Source organism: Gallinula chloropus, assembly GCF_964237585.1.
Source record: "Gallinula chloropus genome assembly, chromosome: 1".
Classification (NCBI taxonomy): domain Eukaryota; kingdom Metazoa; phylum Chordata; class Aves; order Gruiformes; family Rallidae; genus Gallinula; species Gallinula chloropus.
This window is the reverse complement of record NC_140085.1, coordinates 156,854,977-156,877,639: the sequence shown is the minus strand read 5'-3', so window position 1 is coordinate 156,877,639 and position 22,663 is coordinate 156,854,977. Positions and strand designations below refer to the sequence as shown.

Sequence of the window (22,663 nt, the reverse complement as noted above, 5' to 3'; positions counted from 1 at the left end):
CACAAATGCTTTTTCTTTTCCCAATAACAACTAACTTTTTCTTAGCCTAAACTGGGAAATCACAGCTTGACAACGAAGTGACAGAAGTAGACAATAGTGGGAATGTTCCAACAAGGGACACCTCTGGATCTCCTGCCTTCAAAAAGGAATGCACAGGATGGGTCACAGCATGCAGTACTCAGCCAGGGTCCTCTGATAAGGAGAAAGAAATCACATCATGGTGGTAGCTGGTCACCGAAGATCACAAATGACTGACAATCGTGACAGCTTGTTCATTTTCAGGGTGTGTTCTGTTCTGTTGTTTGGGGTGTTGTGGGTTTTTTGTTTGGAGTTGGGTGTTTTGTCAGTTGTGTTAGTTTGGGGTTTCTTTATTGCTTTGCTGAAACACACCAAGCTTCAGCCTGCTACTGGCAACACAGAGAGGCAGGGCCCCATAGCTGAGCAAATCTCCTCAGCCAAGGCTCCTAAGCTGTATCAGAGCTCAACCAAAGGAGAAGGATGCAGTTGGCTTTCACACCCACCAAAAGCTTTGAAGCCTCCATGACGACAAGTAGTTCTGAATGGCCAGCTTTGTTCTTTTAGGAGTTTCATGGAGTAAGTCACTAATTTAGCTGGTAGAAATCCACAAGGGTGCAGATACCTGTGATTTGAATGCTAAGCAAATGGAACACTGAAAAAGTAACATAAAGCTTCCTCCAGGCAGCAGAGAGAGTAGCTGTTCCCATAAGAAAAAGGGAATCTTGCAAAGAGGTTGTGGGACATTTTGGACAGCTGTGCCTGTCCACCAGAAGTCACACAGAAGAGCAGTCTGAAATATGAACACAACAGCAGATGAAAGCCCAAGAGCCTTCCCCCACAGCATGAAAAAATGAAAGCAAATGTGTGAGGCAAACTTTTTCTGTAGTGGCTACAGACTATAGAGATGAAAGTAAGTGACAAGGTGACAGATGGAGAGAACTGAAGTGGTAACTGTGCTACAGTAGCAGTGTGAGGGAAACCATGTACCCACAGGATCGGCAGGCATCACTGAATTCATTAAAAGAATCACCTTTGAATTGAAAATGGGAAGCAAGAAAGGCAAAGAATGACCCAGCAACTGGTCTGCAATACCACAGGAAGGAAGAACCCAGAGCAGCGATAGCAAGAGGACAGGGAATACAGGGCATGATGGAGAGAAAATGAAAAATGATGGATAAAAATGGAGCGTGGAGTGTGGAAGATGGTGAATGCAGGACCAGTATCATCCTTGGTATTGCAAAAGAGGAAGAAAGACCTAAAAGAGATGCACAGTAACCCGAAAAAGAATCTCAGTGACATGGAAGGGTAGGGAAATAAGAGTTCTCAGAGGCAAGTGGCTAATACACTAAGAAATGCCATGGAAAATGCCAAAGAAAAAAATCCTGTTTAATGTGTTTCTCCACTTTACATAGGAGAAGGTAGGCTGCCCTAATACTGGAGTCTGAATAACCAATACAGACATCATCCTCTTTAAATAAGCTTAATTGCTTTACTGCACTCAGTATTCTTAATGGGTAGCATGCAAAATTCAATGATAATCTTCTGATGCAGAACTTTATTCATTAGAGTAAAATAAAGACAACATCCTTCTAATAGAATAATTTCTCTAACTTTATTTCTATAACAGTTATAACATTTTAAATCCTTATTTAAACAAAAAAAATTAAATCAAAGCTAGGGTTAGTGGGGAGAAGCTTTTGTTTCTTTGAGTCTATCAACCTTTTAAAATAATCTTCATAAAAATCTGATTTCTCCTCCATACAACTTTTAAAGTTGCTTTTAAGTATTAGGGAAAAAAAAATACAAAATTCAGAATGGAAAAAAAAACCCAGTTTTTCAGCACTGGAATTCAAAGATGAAGTTCTTGCTGATCTGGTCCACACTATATCTTGGAACAGTGAATAACAAAATTTGTAACAGAAAATGAAAGATAGAGAGATAAAGCAGTGTCAAAAAAAAAAAAAAGAGAAAGGCATGCTGCAGTCCAAACATTTACATACCTTTTTGGTTTTCATGTTCATTGCTTTAGGCTGGCACAGTTGATGTTGCTACCACACATATAAACTAAGACCTCAAAAGCAGACATGCATGAAAGGAAAGGGTACAGCTACAACTGTTACACAGCAAGTCTTAGAGGGGTTGTAGAAACCTTTGGTGCCATTCACTGTATTTTTCAATTTTTCAGAGATATAAATCTTGGAATTGTTAAGTTTTAAAGCTTACCTCTGCAAATATGGGGGATATAACTGTAGACAGGCATTGGGACAAAGGCCTCTTTGGGATATCCTTTTCCTTTAAAGAAAACAACATTCTGACCAATCTTATTTCTGAAAAAAGCATCCTTATCGTATTGTTTCTAATTAAAATAAAAAAACCAGTTCAAACATGCTATACTTTATGAAAAAATCTGTTTCTATGTATACACAAATATGTAAAATGTTCTACCACAGACTACCCCACAGCACTGTGGAAAATGGAGGCTTGAACTAAAATTTGAGGCTGCAGCACGTCAAATACATGCAAGCTCAAAATTTTTAAAAAGAAATTAAAAATTTCCTACTAAATCAAAGACATGCTGATATTTACTGGGTTCCTCCCATACAATACAACACTTTTCTTACATTTCTCCAGCTCTGAGAGGAGCACACATACAGAATTTTCAGAGCCAGGGCAGCATTCACTCGCCCCAGGCACAGAGGCTGCAGAAAACACAAGGGAGCAGCCCCTGAACATCTCTTATTCCAGGGGGGAAGCTGTGGAGAGGTGTTTGTGGACACGTGCACATTCTGTCCTGTGCTACGCCGTAGTCTTGTTTCATCAAAGAGCAGAATGCCTCCCCCAAAACCTCAGCCCAACTTTGTACTGTACAGCTTATGTTTACTTTACAGAAGGAATGCCTGGTCTTCAGAGGGAATATTTCACAAACTACAGAAATATTTTGGTATATATTCCATGAACTACAGAAGAAGGACACATGTACAGAATACCCAAACTTCAAGACTTACTCAAAATGTTTTGAGAAAGGCAACTGTAGAATATACATTTCTGGCAAAAGTACTGAAGAGTTCTACAATTCAAAGACTTTTAAAGGTATAAATTAAAAATCACTTCACTCAATTATCAAAGCAAAAATTGTCTCCTTGTATAACATAATGAATATTTTGAGAACCTTGTTTCTTTGCAACTCTAAAGGCTGTGCTGCTCCGTTCTCTAGATTCTTGGGGTCTTTTTCTCTTATTGTAAAGATCCACTCTCCGGAATCACTCCCACCTGAAGCCTGGCCATCTGGTTCACTTCAAGGAAAGAAACAAAAGATGTTTTATTACCTACATCTTTTTGTCCATGTTCATTCAATACACAAGCTAAACATGAAAGCTACAATCATGACCAAAATCAGGGCTCCATCATGCAAATATAAAGACAAGTATGAACAGTAGTGTGACTTATCTTTTGGGGGAATAAAAAAAAAAATGAAGCCAAGGTACTCCACCAAATCTTAAATTAACTTCAAAAAGAAAGAGAGGCATTATAGATTGAAAATATTTTTCCTGAGTTACATAAACAAGGAACATGAAGTCATTTATTGCAGTCTGAAAACTGGCTTTAGCAGAGTACCTCACATCATTAGGAAAGGGCGAAAAAGGAAAAGACTGAATTCACCTTTTTGCCTGGAAAAACACCTAAGACACTATCTTAGAATACTTTTGAGGAAGAGAGTTCCTCCTCAGCATATTATCAAGGTAAATTTCCCACTTCAAGGAAAGTACAGATGCAGCATGACTTTAACAAACTACAGCACCATAAACCAATCTTTTGCCCCATTTTTTGTGGATGGCATAGTATTTTTTCTGTAACTCCTGACAGTTAAAAGAACAAAAATATTTATGCTGACACTAACCAGTCACTGCATTGCATTTGTCCTCTCACTGCCATAAATATCCTTCTCTAAGTTCATTTCTTTCTGATCAACAAATTAAGAGCAATTTGCAAGAAAGCCACAACTAAAAGGGCACCTAGTGGCCTTTGTACAAAAACTAGCACAGCCCACAAATCCAAAAGCACCTGATCGGTGTAAGGAAGTATTCTCCATGATTCCTGCTTGAAGTCACACAGAACTTTTGCCTGTCACTGAAAGAGGCAGGTCCACCTTCCCCAGCACACCAAATCAACTCAACCTTTTATTACCAGGGCTGCTGTGGAAGCAGAGGTGAGGGAAGCTGGCTTAGACACAACATTAAATTGCCTCACAAGCACTCAGTAGCTGTTCCAACCACTCTCCTATGCTAAGACAGCAAAGCTGGTCTGATATTCCACAGGAACAATGAACTGTAACCTCAAAGTTCATTTAGTAGCTGATCTGAGACCAGTTTTAGGACTAGTAATTCACGTTCCAAACCAGACCTGGCTTTGGTCTGAACCTGTGATCACTGGAAGACATGGTGTCATTAATAATGTGACCAGAAACAGAAACCAGCCTGATGGTTGCCATTAGCACACAGGCTGGACTTGCAGAGAATAATTGTGCTTGCTTTATTATGAGGAATTGAATCCATTTGTGAATAAATTGTGCCAATTCCTTCACTTGAATTTCAGAAGCATGTAATATGATAATAACATTTTGATTTTCAAAATTACTTTTAGGCTAACAAAGTTAACTTCCTAACTGGAGTCCTAAGAATTTGTAACTTGGTTTGCTAAGGAAACCAGTTCTTGAAAACATTGAAAATTTGATGAAGAGAAGTAAAAATTAGAAAGAAATCTGGAAATATTTACAATACTTCTTTTTCAATGCAATAAATAATTTGACATTTCATGACTACCATCTCTCATTAGAAAACCCCCAGGTTGGACTAGATGATCTCCAGAAGTCCCTTCCAACCCCTATCATTCTGTGATTCTGTAATATGATTTGTACCCCAAAACCCGATTGTCACAGAAGCACTGTCCACTAACCCCCTCTTATATGCAAGGTTATGCTTCTGTCAGTTTACTCTGCCAAAACAGAGGGAACAACCTGCCACTAAGGAGACGAGTCCCCTCCTTAGATGGCCATGTCCACACTGCTACCTGACCATGCAGGGTGAGGCCTGATGGGCCTAACAGTTTCCCTTATGCCTAGGGAGGACCCCAGACCCTGCAGACATGAGAAGGTAGTACAGAATGGACCAGAAGATTTGTTCTCAGTGACCTATTTGCACAAAATCATTTGCAACACTGAAATCAAGATTTCATTAGGTTACTGAGGCTGCTAAGCTGAAAAGCTGTAAATAAAAAATAACAGAAGACAGGAAAATACATACTAAAAATAATGATCTGGCTCCTGTGTTTACAAAGAATGTTTTAAAAACTCAGACTTACGTATCTGATTCGTCAGAACTGGAGTCATCGTGACTTTGTTCAGACTTCCATCTCTTGTGCCTATCAATAAGGTCAGTCAGGTAGGAAGTTTTCTTTGAGTTTCGTAAAATAAACTTGTGTTTTAAGAGCTCTTTTGCAGTAGGTCTCTTTAAAAAAAGAACAAAAAGTTATTACATTTGAGAATGTTAAGTGACTCACTATAGAAACATTAAGAAATCCAGACTTCAGCCCTGATACAAGTGAGATATTAAATATAGAGTGTATCTAATAAATAAATAAATAAATAAATGCTTGTGAATATGTTTCCCCAGGTTAGAAAAGCTGATCTGTGCTTATTCATGTAAACCAGCCAAGTTCTCTACACTGACAAACAGATGAAACTCACAAAGCTTGGGTCCTTGTTTAGGCAGGCCTCGACAAACTCTTTGAGGGATTTACTGAAGTTTCCTTCCAGCGTTGGTGGATTGTTCTTAGGAATGAGGAACAAAACCTTCATTGGATGTAAGTCGGAATGAGGCGGTTCTCCTTTCGCAAGTTCTATGGCTGTTATGCCTAACGACCAGATATCTGCCTGGAAGAAAGCCCTTGGAAGATTAGGTCAGAGAAAGAGAAGAAGTGGTGTTGCTTGCAAAGGTAGATTTTTAAATCTTTAATGTAAATAATTTCATATGTAAACCGGTTTTGTTACCATGATCTGGCACATGTGGTTAACCACACAAAATAAAGTAAATGGAGTTCCTCGGTTATTTTTACTCTACAGCATAAAGCAATTTTAGTTAATGAGTTTTAAAAAATTTTGAAATCAATACTATTACAACAGCAGGTATAACTGATCTTGAAACACAAATATTTCTTAAAAAGTAATGGTAGAGTTGCTATAAGCTAGCATTTTATCCACCATATCTAAGTACACTATGTAAATATCCAGCAAGACTCAAATATTGGTATAAAGGAAAATGTTATCACATGCACCAGATTTTTCCTCAGGAAGCATCAGCTAGTACAACCATTACAAATTTAATACATTAGAATACAGTGCTCCTGGGGTTAAACACTGCCTTTTACATAATTCATATTCACAGACTAGAGAGGTGCATTCTAAACTATTACTCAAGTATTACTAACTACTGCTCAACTATTACTCAACTATTTCAACCCGGGTTAAGTATTTGGTCCACGTAACTTCTGAAATACCAACCACGCCTTATCTACCTGATCTGCTTTGTAGACCTCCTCCTGTAAGCTCCTGTGAGCTGTGTCCTGTAGGCCACAAGGGCCTCATCTAAATCAAATGTCACGCGTGTGCAAAATGCAGATCCACAGGGTCACTCTCAGGTTAGAGGGACAAATCAAGTAATGCAGGAGAGACCAGCACTAGATCTGCTACCCTTTGATTTCATCGATGTATTGGATTCACACTGTTACTGGATGCCACAATATACATACTGGGTTTTTTTAGGGAAGATCATTTAAATACACTGGTTTCACAGGTTTTCAAAATGTGCTGGTTTTTCTAATTTTTGTCTCCCTAGATCCAAATCCTATTGACAAATCTGTCTGAAGTAACACATCATAATTCTCTATATTTTCCTGAGATAACAGAACTAAAAGTCAAAAGAATGCATTAATAAACCCCTTGGAAAGGTGAAAGAAAAAAAATTTCACAGAAACATCCGTACCAAAGGACAGGATAAAATTTAACCATATTTATGCTTCAGGGTTTTTTCTGTTTCCTTTGAAGTGAAAGCAGAACGAAGTCAGAAAAAGAGGAAAGATCTCAAGTCAGCTGTCTGATTTAACTCCCGAACAGATCATTTGGAACTTTGCTGTGCTGTAAACATGCTTCTTTCCAGGTATTGGATAGAGTATAGATTTCATTTATCATTATTGTCCTTACTCAGCATCCCTCTAATCCACTTGTCTCTGCTCGCTTGATATGCTAGGTTATCTCTGACTGACTCATTATGGTGGTTTGACCATGGCTGGAGGCCAGATGCCCACCAAAGCCACACTATCACTCCCGTTTTCAGCTGGACAGGGGAGAAAATATATATTGAGAGGCTCAGGAGTTGAGATAAGGACAGGGAGAGATCATCCCACAATCAGCATCATGGGCAAAACAGACTCAGCACAGAATAAAGGAAAGAAAACTCTCTAATTTATTACCCTGCACTGCACACCCAGTGAAACCAGAGTCAGGTAATGAGAAGTGTGATCAGATCTTAGAGCACCTCCTTCCTCCCCTCCCTTCTTAGCAGACTTCACTTTAGTCATCATTTAGCTCCCTTCTTTCCCCCATTGTGGCACAGGGAGGGGCTTCAGTCAGTTCCTCATGAGCTGTTTTCCTTCTTAGCTGGGGTGGGGCATTCCTCACACCCTTCTCCTGCTCCAGCGTGGGGTCCCACCCACGAGAGACAGTCCTCCACGAACTTCTCCAATACGAGTCCTTTCCCATGGGGCTTCAGCTCCTCACCAACTGCCCGGTGTGGGCCACTTCCACAGGGTGCGAACCTTCAGGCCCAGACTGCTCTAGTCTGGTCCCCCACAGAGGCACAAGCCCCCACCCAGCACACCTGCTCAGGCATGGGCCTCTCTCTCTCTCCACAGGCTGCAGGTCCTGCCAGGAGCTTGCTCCAACATGGGTCACAATGTCTTCCACCTGCTCCAGTGTGGGGCCTCTCCACAGGTTGCAGGTGGCATCTCTGCACCCCCTCATCTTCCACAGGCTGCAGGGGGGCAACCACTCCACCATGGTGTTCTCCACGGGCTACAGGGGAATCTTTTTATCTAGCACTTGAAGTACCTCATTGCCACCACCACCCCACCCCAATTCTTCACTGGCCTTGGTATTATCAGAGTTTCTTACACCTTCTCACTCCCTTCTCTGGGGGTAAAAAGCAGCTGCTGGCAGTTTTTTTCTCCTAAATGTGATTCCCAGAGGCGCTGTGACCTATGGCCAACGGGTTAGGCCTTGGTCAGCAGGTCCAGCCTTGAGCCCGACTGATGTTCGCTCTGTGGGGCCTGCAGAGAGCTTCTGGCTGCTTCTTGCAGCAGCCGCCCCTGCAGCCCCCACTTCTCCACCAGAACATGGCCATGCAAAACCCCAACACTCTATACAGTACTATGAGGCTGACAACTGCAAGGTATGCACCCATTACACTATGACATACACAGTGTCTGACTAAAAACAAACTCCTCCTTCCTTGTTCAGGCAGCATTTGATTGTTCAGAGCTTGGTTACTTAACTCTTCAAGGAAGTTTGGAAAAAAGCCCAAACTGATGAAATGGTGTTTTGTTAACTCATGTTACAGGACTGCCATCTCACACTGAGCACAGAGGAGTACATAAGTATACGAGCTCCGAGTTTCATTGATCTTAACAGCCTCACCAGCTAAGCTCTCCTCAAGTCCGAGTGAGGAACTTCCTCTAGCAAGAAAGCTCTTCTTGGTTCTGAAAGACCTACCTGCAAAGCTAAGCCTTTGTGTTAACAACTGAGTAGTATTATTTCCAATTTATTGTGAATTTCAGTTTCTCAAGAAGGATGTGTTAGAGCCATACAAATGGATAGGTTTTCTTCTGCCAGACTTTCAGTCACAGATGGAGCTTGTGTAAGTGTAAAAAATCAAATGTATATGTGTGTGTTTCCATAGATATCCACATGCACATATATACAAGCACATAACACTTTCTTTTTTCCCTAAAACATTTATAACTTTCTACAGCTAGTGACCTTCCTCCACTAAAAATGACCAAAAAAGTCCAACAAACCAGGGATGCACACTAAAATCTTTGAAGTCCAAGATGGGTTTTGGAAGCCCATTCCTTTTGGAATAAACCCCCCAAATTCCTCTGGAACCATAACTTCTCCTTTCACAGATAGGAAAGGATTTCAAAACACGGATGCAAGTACGTACTGCATGTGTATCCAACTCAGCATTTCTAGGGTGTGCTTGTCTGTAACAATGAAAGTCCTCCAAATGGGGAGGGAGAAGCACGATCTTAAGAACTGATGACACCGTGTCATCGCTAAATTCTACCACATGTTATAGCTTTTTACCCTTTCAAATCTTGAACAAAAATTATTCTTCCAACTTCATATGGAGTCAGCAAGTCACTAGTAGGTACTACCTACTGCAGCAGTGTCATACTGTTCTATTATGTAAAATTTAATCCAACTTTGAAACTCTAAGTAAAGAAGAAAACCCACAAAAAAACAAACACTACCACCATCCCCCAAACTCCCCCAAAAACCAAAACCCAAACAGACTATGTGTAAGAAAAAAAAATTAATTAAATTTTTATTTTCCTATTAGACATTATATAGTAGAAACTACAGAGAACTAGATACAGGAACACTGAAGTGGGTAAGAAAAAATGCTGGCTTTCAGATGAAGGAAGAAACCAAAACAGGAGGAAGTCAGAACTATTGCCAAAAATAACAAAAATTAGAAAAAAAGGGAAATACCCTGTAAGGACATTATATCAAAGAATAAATAGCTTGGAGAGAAGGAAATAAATGGTATGGGAAAAGATAAGTAAAAAAGGAAAACACATTTTAAAAAATAATAAAAGCAAACAGTGGTTTTAATAAAATTACTATAGCCAATGTTTTGACATTTTGCTACTTTCCCCCATGGCTGATAGTTTCTTTAGAACATCAATTTTTACCCCCTGGATTACTTGGACTTTAAAAATAAACTGGAAGGGAAAATGAAAAATAAAGTTGCTATCCAGTATGCCTCTCAGATTTGGTACTGACCACATTGAAATGCAAATGCTATAGCTAACTTACTCTCTCACCATATGGAAATTCTATGTTCTCAAATGTATCAATTTGAATTATTATTTACAAAAGTCTAAAAGAAGCTGTTTAAATTTTAGTATCTATGTCAAAATCACATACCTTGACTATTTTTTAGGCAATTAAGACAATCCTGAGAATGCCTTGTAAATATACTTTTCAGTATATGGTCTGAGAAAGAATAATGGGAACATCTTAAGTACACAAACCAGTTTGGGAACAGTACTGAATAAAGCAAGAGTAGAACAGGCAAATTCTGTATGACAGTTAAGGACTACACAGCTCGCATCTGCGTAAAGCAGTCTAAAAACCCTCATGTAATCTTTACAACACAGGACTGGAAACATAAATTTGGACTTGGTTTGACGTTGTTACGTTTCACATATTTTAAAAGGAAAAAATACACAAAATGTATGCATTCATCAAATCCTAATTAAAATGGTACTTTTCAAAACCACTGACTTTTTATCTATGAAAAACCTGCTTCTCTACCGTAACAAAAGATAAAAGATATTTGAAACATAGATTTCCATAATATATATTTGGGGGGAAAAAATAACATATTCAAAAATCACCAGCTTATGTTAAGTAAACATTATTTTGGACAATCTTAAGAGGGATTAGTGTTAAAATATTATAAAGTAATGCAAAGACGATAAAGATTAAATGCTTCTGGTTAAAACAGTGTAAGTGCTTCACACAAGCAAACTCCTCAAAAGGTTGTCTCTTCAATTCTGCCATCTGTGTTTGACAGGGTGGTTAACTCAGAAGCATATCTGACTTGAGAGGAGATATAAAGGTATCTTAATATCCAAAACCGTTAAAAGTGTAAATCAATATATTGAAATAATAGTTCTTGCATTGCTTATGTTGATAATATAGCATAAACCACAGCCTGCAAATCCCCCAACTGCCCATAATATTAAGAGAAGTGATAATAATGCTGAATCAACAGGTGACCTTAAACTTTCTTGCCATAACTAGCAACATTGGACCTCAGGATGCCAGCACCTTCCTTTGTGCTATTAGTAGTTTGCCATAACTCTAGTTTTGCTTTGCCTTTCACAGTCGTGCTATTTCAGCAGTCAGCATGAGCAAGGACATTAATCCAATCAGAAAAGGAGCAATAAACAGTTTAACACTTCTTGCAAGGCGTACAGTAAGCGAGGAAAGAAGCAGATCAACTGTGTGAGAGGAGCAAGCGAGCTGTGCCCAAGGTGCTGGTACAGAGCCCTTCCAAGATTTTATCAGAAACCCATCGGCACGCAGGATGCAAGAGGATTCAACACAGCAAAGAACAAAACTGGGTAACAGAATGGAAGTGGAATGGAAGTTGCTTGCACCTCACTGGGACTATGCTATGAAGAGGACAGTCCTGCCTAACACCTCTCAAGCATGGCCAGCTTATGGAAGAAAAATGAGGTCAGATCTGGATGCCTGTGTTCTCACATATGCATATAGTCTCTTCAAATAAAATGTGCCTTTTCCAGTGGCTGTCATGCAACACAACACACTGGCACAGGCTGCCCAGAGAAGCTGTGGCTGCCCCCTCCCTGGCAGAGTTCAAGGCCAGGTTGGATGGGGCTTTGGGCAGCCTGGTCTAGTGGAAGGTGTCCCTGCCCATGGCAGTGGGGGGTGGAACTAGATGGTCTTTGAGGTCCCTTCTAACCTAAACCCTTCCGTGATTCTGTGATAACAGCAAAACTATTGTCTGCACAATTTAGTCTGATCTCTGAGTGGCAAAAGGCTCACAGACACAAGTATCTACTTCAAACCCTGAGGTCTAGTCTTCTAAGGAACTGATAAGTATTCAAGACCTTTTTTATGTCCACATTACATTGCAGACTGAATAAGCTGGAATTCAAAACCTGAGGATTGAATCATGCTTTGTCCAAGTGAAAATCATTCCCAGAACACAAACTTCAAAAAAATACCAACCACCAACAGCACAAAAATAAAAACAAACTAACCAAAGGCCACCATCTATCATAAAATTGAATTACTCAACCTTCAGATTGTGAATGTCAGATCATTTAAGCTTCTAGAGGCTCTACGAAGCTTTGCTAGTTATTTATAAATAGCCTTTCTACAGAACGATATCAAATAGTGGGGGGAAGTAATACTACAAACAATCCAGGCCAGAGTCAGTATTGGTGAATTCCTTACATAGATGAGGGCAGAAAGAAACATGCCAACCTGTCTCATCACATGGAGATGTGACCAATCAACAAATCCCTAACAGGGGGATCACAAGAGATGGGCAAGAAAGGTGAGCTCAGGGAAGAGCATAAAGAATGAGTGCTAATTATCAGAAAGAAACCTGATTTTATCTTATCTCAACACAACTGCAACTTGAGGGTGACCTTTTTTTAGATACACAGCTGCACCAGTGGGTCACTGGGTTGTGCAAACAGCCTTCCCTGAAATAATCAGTAGAGCAATGTCTTACTGAGGTATCCAGACCAGCACGGGGGAGGGGAAGGGAAGGGCAGCAAGGAGGTATGTAGTTCAGCCTAACAGGAATGTAAATCAAGCAACTGACACAATGAACTTTAAAAAGACCAATGGGCCTGACCTGTCTTCAGTGCACGCATTCCTTCCCAGCAACTGGGGACACCCAGTGCCATGCAGGTGAGCACACGGAGATCAGTAATGGGAATCACATTCCTCTTGTGATCCAACTGTGTATTACAACTGATACACTGTGCTTCATTGTGATTTCAGTGTGCTGCTGTACCACTGCTGAATCGAAATCCTCCATAATGTAAATATCTACAATAAGAGATTCTGATACTAAACATTCAATTCTCCCTGTATGGCATACCAAAAAGAACACAGTCAGAGTAGCACAGACCCATGCGACTCTTTCTTCCACAGATGAGTAACAGCCCTTTCAAACAACTCTTTCATACCCACCAAATCCATATTCCTCAACAGTGTTGCTGTCTACTTTTTTCTTAAAACAAGCAAAAATATATTAACATTTTGTGTATATTTGCTTTCTTCTAATTTTAAACAACCATCAAAAATACTTATCAATAGAGTGAGACAAATAGTGACAGGATGTACTTGTCAAAATTGCAGTATTTCTTGCCATCTGCATGGGCTTAATAGACTACGAAACTTAAGCTTTCCTAATTTGTATCCAAACTTTCTTCCCTTGCCAACAGCTTTTGGCTGCTAGGTATCATCTAAAAGTACATCTGTCTAGACACAGGCAAAGTTACTAGTTACATTCTTAAGACCAACCTATGTAAATCAAATTTAAAAAGAAATAGACGTTGGCTAATGCCTTGAAATACCTTACCTTCGAATCATATGCAGATTGCTTTATTACTTCAGGTGCCATCCAAAATGGTGTTCCCACAAAGGTATTCCTCTTTATCTGTGTATCTGTCAGCTGCCCTGCCACTCCAAAATCTGCTAGTTTTACTTCTCCTTGTTCAGACAGCAATACATTAGCAGCTGGAATAAAGACAAGGAAAGAGCAGAAATTCAGACATTTGACACTGGAAGGGTGTTCAGTGATGTTGCATGAGCTCTTCTAATATTATAATACAAATAAAAAAACCAATTTACCTTTAATATCTCTGTGGATTTTCTTTTCTGAATGCAAGTAATCGAGTCCTTTGAGTATCTCCCTCAATATTGTAGCAATCTGAGTTTCATCAAGTGAGCCAGGTTCTAACTGGAAGACACAAGAAGTGGTTTTATGTATCTATGTGTGCATGTTTACATACATACCCAAGTAAAAAAGAAACACAGAACAAAAATAACACTGTGACTAAAAATAGACTACAAAACTTTCTGCCACACCTCAAAACTCCCCACCAGCTAACTTCATAACATGAGATAACATCCAGAATATTCTTTTTTAAAAAATACATCATTTTAACCTAATTGGCATTATGAGCAACAAGCAAAGGAATACTTCATTTACCTAAAACACTCTTTAGATGTTTGTTAAAAGCTCCATAAAGGGCAACTCCACAGGCCCTATATGGACCCAAATCCCCAAGTCTGAGAAAGAAACTAAGGCATGTAAGGTACCACATCAGTCACATATCCTACTACTAAATACCACAAGGGATTTTGTTCTGAAGCACTCTGAAACCAAACTCAAACTGCTAAGCTGACAGAGCATCACATATTAAGAATGTTAACTTTTTTCATATAAAACTAAAGGTATAAATCTGAAAATCAATAGAATTAAAAGGTTCCAAGCAAAGTGCTTCATATAAGAAACAGCATTAGTGGAAGATCCCAAAACACTATACAACTGACACAAATTCTAAAAGCAAGTGTGCCACTAACTATAAAGGGACCTCTACATGAAAGGTCACTACCCAGAGGCACTTCTTAACCAGTAAGAGCACTTAGAGAGACTGAAACTCTGTGGACAGCAATTAACATTGGAAATATTCCAGTATTCTAGTTTACTCCACAACAGCAGTCACTGAAACAGAGTCGGAGTTGTACCTCTGAAGTTTCACTCTGTGCAAAAGAAAACTTTTCAAATACAATATTTTAGGTTTTTTCTCTCTCAAACACTCAGGTAATATGTAGGAGAGAGGTAAGACTTCATGTAATGCAGACAACTTGTTTTATCATTGTAGCTTTACCTACAATCCGTTTTGCTTGTCCTTAGCTTTGATAATACACATGACATTTTCACTCCCTGAAACCCACTAAGCCATTCTCAAGGCTTTGCTCTGGCTCGGCTGTGAGTGGTAGTTCAAGACTTGGCAGCATGATACAACACATCTAATGGGGGAAAACCTCTTTGTCAGATGTTAGGTCATCATAGGAAGGCGAGGGAGTTAGTGAAGAGAGAGACTAAGGCTGAGAATATTAGTGCTTGCAGCCAGCCACAAACAGAAACTAGACTCAAAGTTGAGCACCACCACACACGTAATTGCATGAAACGTCTCTCTTGTGAGGCGTGGTTTCCAAAACAGCCAGTGCATATACACTTGGACATGGAATTCCAAGACTCCCATTCAGTCTTGCCTTGAGTACAGAAACATGACGAAGTGTGCCAGCTGTCCTACCAGATTCCAGTTGAGAACCATAATGTGCATGTTAGAACTAGCAAAACACACAGCAGAACACAAACAAAGTGAATGAAGCACACACATGTTCAAATAACACTTGTTTGATTTCAATTCTGTGGCACAATTTCTTCAATAACATTTCAGGATGTGTCCAAAGACTTTGTTCTATTTCTAAGCAACAAACATGTGGCCACCACACAAGTTAAATTTGTGTGATTACCAAAAAGAATAGAATATAATATCTGTTTTCTTTCTGCTCTTTTATAGCTTTTTGAAGCACGCAAAGTAATAATTAATTTATAAAAGCAAATCCAGTTTTATAATTACTGTTCTGTCATGGAAGTCTATCAAAACAAAAAACAAACTTTATTTTTATGGGAACATTATCAATTTCTACACAACCATAGAACAGGATGAGGAAACTGAAGGTATAAATGGCTTCCAACATCTAATTACAATTTGAACATGACACCACAACTGCAGAAAGCCTGTATTTATTACTGCCTCCTGTTTTCTGAATGTCACCACTGCAAAATCTCTCTAGGCCAGCCTCTTCCCTTTTGCGCTTTCCTTTCTCAAGCATTTGTTAGTTTTCCCAGTTGAGAAGAGCAAACACTGCTACAGAAACATTTGGTCTCAAGTGGTCTGACAATTTTCACATACTTAAAGCATCCATTTTAATTCTATAATAATATTTTTAAAACCTTTAATAAATATTAGATGATGTTTGATTTTTTTTTTTTTTAATAACTGAAGTGAATGGTCAGTATCCAGTCATGGAAAACAATCTGCCCAGAACTTTTTGAATTACGATTTGAAACTGGGTAGTTTTTTGTCATCCTATCTGGTGTAGCTAATCTAGTCTTTCAAATATCCTGAACCATATATCTAAAAAACCCCACACTTTAAGCAGATCACCTTGCAGAGTTAGATACAGACACCTTTGCCAGAAGGAAAATGGAATGAACAGGGTTCCATTACTATTTACTAGGTTCTAGTCTATATTTATGCATGGCATGCACAGAAAACATATGATAAAAATCAGCTGCTATGACCACTCCCGCTGGGGAGCCTATTCTGCTGACTGACTGTCCTCTCAATTAAGAGCTTTCTCATAATGTCCAATCTGAACATCTCCTGACAGAACTTCATGACATTTCCTCGTGTCCTGTCATCAGAGAGAGGAGATCAGCACTTCCCCTCTGCTGTCCCCTTTGAGGGAGCTGCATGACTAGGACGAGGTCACCCCGTAGCCTTCTCTCCTCCGAGCTGAACAAGCCAAGTGACCTCAGTCATTCCTCCTAAGCCTTGCCCTCGAGACCTTTCACCATCTTGGTCACCCTCCTCCAGATACATTCTACTATTTTGAGGTGCACAAAACTGCACACAGTAGATGAGGCAAGGCTGCATCAGTGCGGTGCAGAGTGGGACAACCACCTCCTTCAACTGGCTAGTTATGCTGTGCCCAGCGCACCCCAGGCCACACTGGTAACTTTCATTGAACTTGCCATCAACCCAAACCCGCAGATCTCTTTCCACAGAGCTGCTCTCCAGCCTCTTGTCCCCCAGTTAGTACATATAACCAGGATTTCCCCACCCCAGGTGGAGAATCTGGCACTTGCTCTTGTTAAATTTCCTATGGTTGGGGATCGCCCAGCACTCTAGTTTACCCAGATGTCTCTAAGACCTCCCTATCCTCACAGGAGTCCGCAGCTCCTGCTACTTCTTCGAAATGCATTTTTTAATACAAGCCTAAATTGTGTTGAAATCTCACTGAAGAGAGACAGAAACGGGAAATTTTTGTTTGTTTGGGGGTGGGGAAGAGTCACTAAAACATTGACTAGGAGGAGTTGTGGTGGCAGAACTAAGAGACAAAACTATTTTCATCCAGTAGTGCGCTCTGGCTGACCGAAGATCACCATTCTGAGGCGTTTATACCCTGCTTCCAATATTATGTTGCTTAGTTCCCATCCATCTATACAAATAATCAGTCTTGCCTCATGGAAAAGAACATTTTCCTGGCATTGAAAAATACTTTTTTTTCCTTTACTGGAAGCAAACACTGTCATAGCCAAATGACATATTACAGTCTCCAGAATTATAAGATAGGAAAATAATTATGTGAAGTAAAATAACAAAAATCATACATAATTTACTTACTAGATCAAGGGCAGAGCCTCCACCAAGATATTCCATTATTATCCATAATTTTGTATCCTGCAAAACAAAAACAGCAACAATGTATTAAGGTTTGGGTTTTTTAAAATAATTAAATTAATGGGCCTTGTTCCATTCTTTTTGCTGCAGAAAGAATCTACAGTTTTGAAACACCACTAACATTTAGCTGTTCCTCCAAAATATCTTTTAATTATTCTGTAAGATATATTGGTTTTAGTCCCATATGATAAGGGATTAATTTAGCCTTTTGTGTGTGTTTATAGAAGTTTCATTCTGTAACATGAGGAAACTCATGTTAACAGAAGACAGCTATTTCACATTTATCAACAGGCAAGAGCACAGACACTGGAAGTTGTCATACTTAAGTATGACACTCTTGATGTCATACTTAAGCTCATTTCATGGTATCTCTTCTTTGTACTGATAGTAATACTACTAAATATCGACGGTATCCAGGGAAGAAGAAACTCCTCTTTAATCTCTACCAAAGGGTCAGGCAGCCGAAGGAAACGTCTTTAAACTAGAACTAGACAAGTATTCTGAGCCTCTGAACTCACCAGCATATTAATTCCCCAAAGCCCCCATCTAGTTGTTTTACCACACTCCTTAGTACGATACATTGCATAAAATATATTTTCTTTCCTTAAAAAAAAGTCTTGATTTTGTCAATTATCTTTATTTGTAGACATACTCCAAAATATTTTTTTAACAAGGCTGAATCCTGTCTAGGTGAATTTAATTTAAAATTTGTCACATCCCTGCATTATTTCTTTTTTTAAAACAGACATTTGTCTCTGACCTAAGGAAGAATAACAGTGAACCTGCTCATACATCTAATATACTGTATAGAACCTTGGACAACAGTGTTCAAGACAGATGAAAAATACTAACAAAAAGATTATTTAAGGTGACTAGAGCAATTTACTAGATTTAGCTAGTAAGATAAAAGCTAAAAAAAAAAAAATCAAGCTACTATATCATCAAGTTTGATACATATTATTTCACACAAAATATACAATACCCTATGCTATGAAAGAGACTGAACCCAATCATTTCTCTCCACTGTTTGCAGCACCTTATTCCCAAATACAGTAAGAGAAGCAGTTAGTCCCACTTTGCCTTGCAGTATCAGCCTTGTAACATGTTTTACAGCAAGGCCATAAATCCAGTAGATAAGATAGTCAAATTAAACTGCTGTGTGGAACATATGGAGGGTCTTGGTTTACATTTTATGTACCAAGCTATATTATGATTTCGTTAGTTTTAATTCTCTGTAACAAACATTCACAAGACTTCCAAAATAAAAATGAAGGTGTTTCTCACAACAAGGAGCACATAAGTAATAAACATATTCACTTCATCCTGCAAATTAAACTCAGTGTAAAATTAACAACTCACTGCCATGACAGGTAAGACTCAGAATACTCATTTATAAAAATTAATTCAATTTTTTAGAAAAACGATACCTGCATCACAGAAATTAACTTTTTCAAAATTCCCTAAGATTAGAAAATCACAGCCCTCAGTACTGACTTAAGCATTTTAGTCATGATTACAGCTGTAGTGCCATCTGCATCTGTCCCTCTCTAGTCTCAGAATGCACCTTCCCTGGGTAAATGCAGAGTCCTTCCCACCTACCTCCAAATTCTACAAACTGTACTATTTTTTTAGGTAAGACCCTGGATTAGAGTTTTCTCATCCTCTACTATCTTTAACACAGAGATCCAGCTAAATTTAGATACCTTTCTTCAGCAATCAGCTAATATTATTTGACAAACACAGTGTTGATAAGAATATTTTAAAAGAGCCAGAACACATCTTTAGGGAAGAAAAAAGTATTTTTAAAATAAAAGCTTAGCAAGTACATACAGATTTAAATAATGCTTACTTTCTGCAGACATCACAGATATTCCAAGAATTATAGCTTATCCTGAGAGAGTCTCTTCTAGTACTGCAACAGTTTCTTATGATTCCCTGTCCCTTCAAGGCTCCAGATCCTCACAATTTCAGAACAAGTATGCTTCTGAGAAGCATCTTATGGTAAGGCAATTCATCTTCAGATATCTCTCTAAACTCAAAGTTTTATATACACATATTTTGCTTCAGCCTGGTGACATGTCTTTTAAAGCTGCAGGAAATCCCCTGAACATTCAAATTTCTTGTGCCTGCAAAATTTACATTAGATTTTAATAGTAATTTTAAAATGCCAACTGTATCATTAGTTTTTATTTCAATGGAAATGCCTGGGCAGGAAAGAACAAGGTAGGACAAACCTACTTCTTAATCCTCTCAAAAACAGAAGGCAGAAAAAAGCCCTCACCAAGAAGTTGTTAAGAGATGCATCTTCCCTCTTCTATCATTTCCATTACCTCATGGATTTAAAGAGCTAACAATTTGAAGTAAGATACAATTTCCCAAAAGATAAATTCTCCATAAAAAAGCTACTGAATTCTCCAGCTGAAAATCAGAAAGTAATGGTAGCAGAAAATAACTAATTAAAAAATAAGTATTTACAGTTATAACTTTAATAATATAGTTACACAACAATGTAACACAATTACACAACTACAATTTGTAGCCTTTAAAAAAACCCCAACATTTATCCTTTTCAATTATTTTCCTTGTGTGCTCAGTCTTTGCTCCTGAAACTGCTTGGGGCCACATAACTGAATTTACAATATCAAAAACATGGATCCAGAAAACTCAGTAATGTTACATGTTAGAACAAGTGAAGTATGGAGGTGTAGTTCGGGAACACAGGTGTCACTACCTGTATCCAAGCGTGAAGCTAAGCAGTAGCAATCTATTGCGTCTACGGCATCTTTCTATCGGTAGTCCTGGACTCAAAGTGATTTTTAATTCCCTATGGTCCCTTCTCACCCTTGCCACAAAAATATTACTCAACTTCACAGATGTTTTGGGTTTGGTCTGTTGTTTTGATTGGCTAGTTTTGTTGGAGTTTGTTTTGTTTTAGTTTTTATCATTCATATTAAGTATCTGAACAGAGGCAATTACTATTGTAGTGAATCTCACTATCACCTTTGACTAACTTTTACTGAACTATTTTTCCTTTACTATTTAAAACCTGCACACACTGCTTAACAAGAAAATGCAAATCAATGGTTTTGGTGAGACAGTTTTAATGAATCACTTAATATATATATACACATACTTACTTTACGCCTTGTAACATCAGCACAAGGCAACCAGAGCACTACTGTCAATTGCCTTTTTGCCTCCTCCTTTGCTTCCTTCCTTTCCAAGTATCTCTGGCAGGCTTCCCATTGCCTAACACGTACAGACACTTGCCTTTTTAAAGCTGCCCAAATTATTTTTTCACTTGTACTTCTCACATTCTTTTGTACATATTCCCCACTTCTCCTCTCAAATAGAATATCCAAAGCACTATGTTTGCTTCCATAGCCTAGATTAGTAATTACACATTACGGGTAATCACTTATATTTTCAAGAAAATACTTATATACTGAGACTAGCAAGACTAAGTGCTGCATTTTAAGATCTGAAATAAGACCAGTTTTCTTCTTTTCAGTGTCAGCCACAACACAGCATTGAATTTTCTTCCAAATACAGTGAAGCTATGGTGCGTCATCAATCCAAATTTAGGCTTATTATTCCTCTATAAAAGTAGAAGAGCCCATTAATGATGGCACATGGAACATATCCTTTTTCATAGTAGGAACAAGAGGTTTTCCTGTGATGCCATGAAACTGAGGAAAGAAACAGCTTTGGAACCCTTAAGAAACTGTCACAGAAAAGAAGAGTTTCTGTCAATCCTTTCCAAACTAGTTTGCTTTTCTTAAGGTCTAACTTCTGATTTTAACTCTGGAACTATACGAAAGTAGCCCAATATCAACTTTGCTTCTAATGAAGTATTCCTTATTAAGTCACATTTATACCATGAAAGTATTTGTAAAATAAGCACAGTTACAGCAGGTAAAGAGCATCTCCTAACACGTAAAAATCAAGGATTATCCACCAAAAACCTCCTCCAGAGTCTCAGAAGCACATTTTAACCAAAATCAGGACTATAGGAGACATATAGAACAGTAAGTAATCAAGATCAAAATGTTTGCCTAGAAGACCTTTAGAGGTTAACAATAGTTTCACTAAACAAGGTGAGGACTATCTTAAGGGATGCTTTGTATAATTTTATTTTTTTTCAAATGAAGAATATGATCACACATTCCTTAGCAGCACTATGGTATTATCAAGGACAGATTGACCTAGAGCAATTAAACCATAGAATGTATTGATGAAAATGTTTCTAAATCACCTTTCTTGGGGGAAGGAGTGGTTGCAGAGGAAAACCTAACAGAGACACAAAAGAGTAGGACCAGTAGGACTCAGATGTAAGAGTACCAAGTGATCTGTACAGTAATTTAAAATTTAGCTAATGCAATTTGAAAACAGTAATACAACAGTGAGCATGTTTGTTTCTAAATGAAATAAATCACCCCCATCTATTGCGAGAAAGAATTTCCCACCTTAGGTTTATAGTACACAATTAGCAGCAGAACACTGGGTATTTATAAATATGTACAAAAGGCTTGTTTGGTTTTGGACACAAGCCATCTCCAAATTCCACTGCAAATCTATATTTAAAAGTACTCTAACTTATATCAACAATTGCAAGCTAGAAATTCCATACTAGTTTGAAATAACACAACAGATTTGCTAATAAAAAGAAGAACTAGCTTAAGTTGATATAGATACTAAAAGTTTTGCCATCACTGGAATAGTAGAAAAAAATACAGTACTGAAGAACACAAATAGAATAGCTTGGACAGAACATAACTACTCTGAAAAGTTCTAGCTCTCAAACTGATATGCACTGTACATTGTGATGTGTGATATTTTGTTTAATAAATATTTCAATTTAACTGGTATGTATGCAAAAGTAATACAGGCCAGAAAGTGAGACTAGTATAGGTTAAGTATTAACGTTCCTAATGATTCTCCAGCATAAGAAACCAGATCAGAACCTGCACACACACAATATACGCAACAGGATAGCCCCTCTAAGTTGCATTCCTGCTACAGGCTGTCACCGCTCCTCACAGAGATTTGTGTTCTGTTAACTTGATATATAAAAACACCCAGGGAAGTTTGACAGCTGTACCAACCAGAAGCTTCTCAAATACTTGCACTCATTCTTAGATGCCTGACTTCCAAAACATGATGCAGAGAACATGGAACTCATCTTCTATATCTACTTTAAGCAACCTTGACCACT

General features: G+C 38.5%; 1 protein-coding gene across 1 annotated transcript in view; it reads right to left on the bottom strand.

The window, feature by feature from the left end:
- STK24 (serine/threonine kinase 24) overlaps window positions 1–22,663 on the bottom strand; it is a gene marked incomplete at both ends in the record, with an annotated part of 59,120 nt that overhangs the window by 4,134 nt on the left and 32,323 nt on the right. Inside the window, 7 exons of the mRNA XM_084272814.1 lie at window positions 2,242–2,310; window positions 3,188–3,311; window positions 5,377–5,522; window positions 5,762–5,947; window positions 13,485–13,642; window positions 13,757–13,865; window positions 17,392–17,448. Coding sequence (XP_084128940.1) covers window positions 2,242–2,310; window positions 3,188–3,311; window positions 5,377–5,522; window positions 5,762–5,947; window positions 13,485–13,642; window positions 13,757–13,865; window positions 17,392–17,448 — 849 coding nt within the window. The remainder of the gene's footprint in view (window positions 1–2,241; window positions 2,311–3,187; window positions 3,312–5,376; window positions 5,523–5,761; window positions 5,948–13,484; window positions 13,643–13,756; window positions 13,866–17,391; window positions 17,449–22,663) is intronic.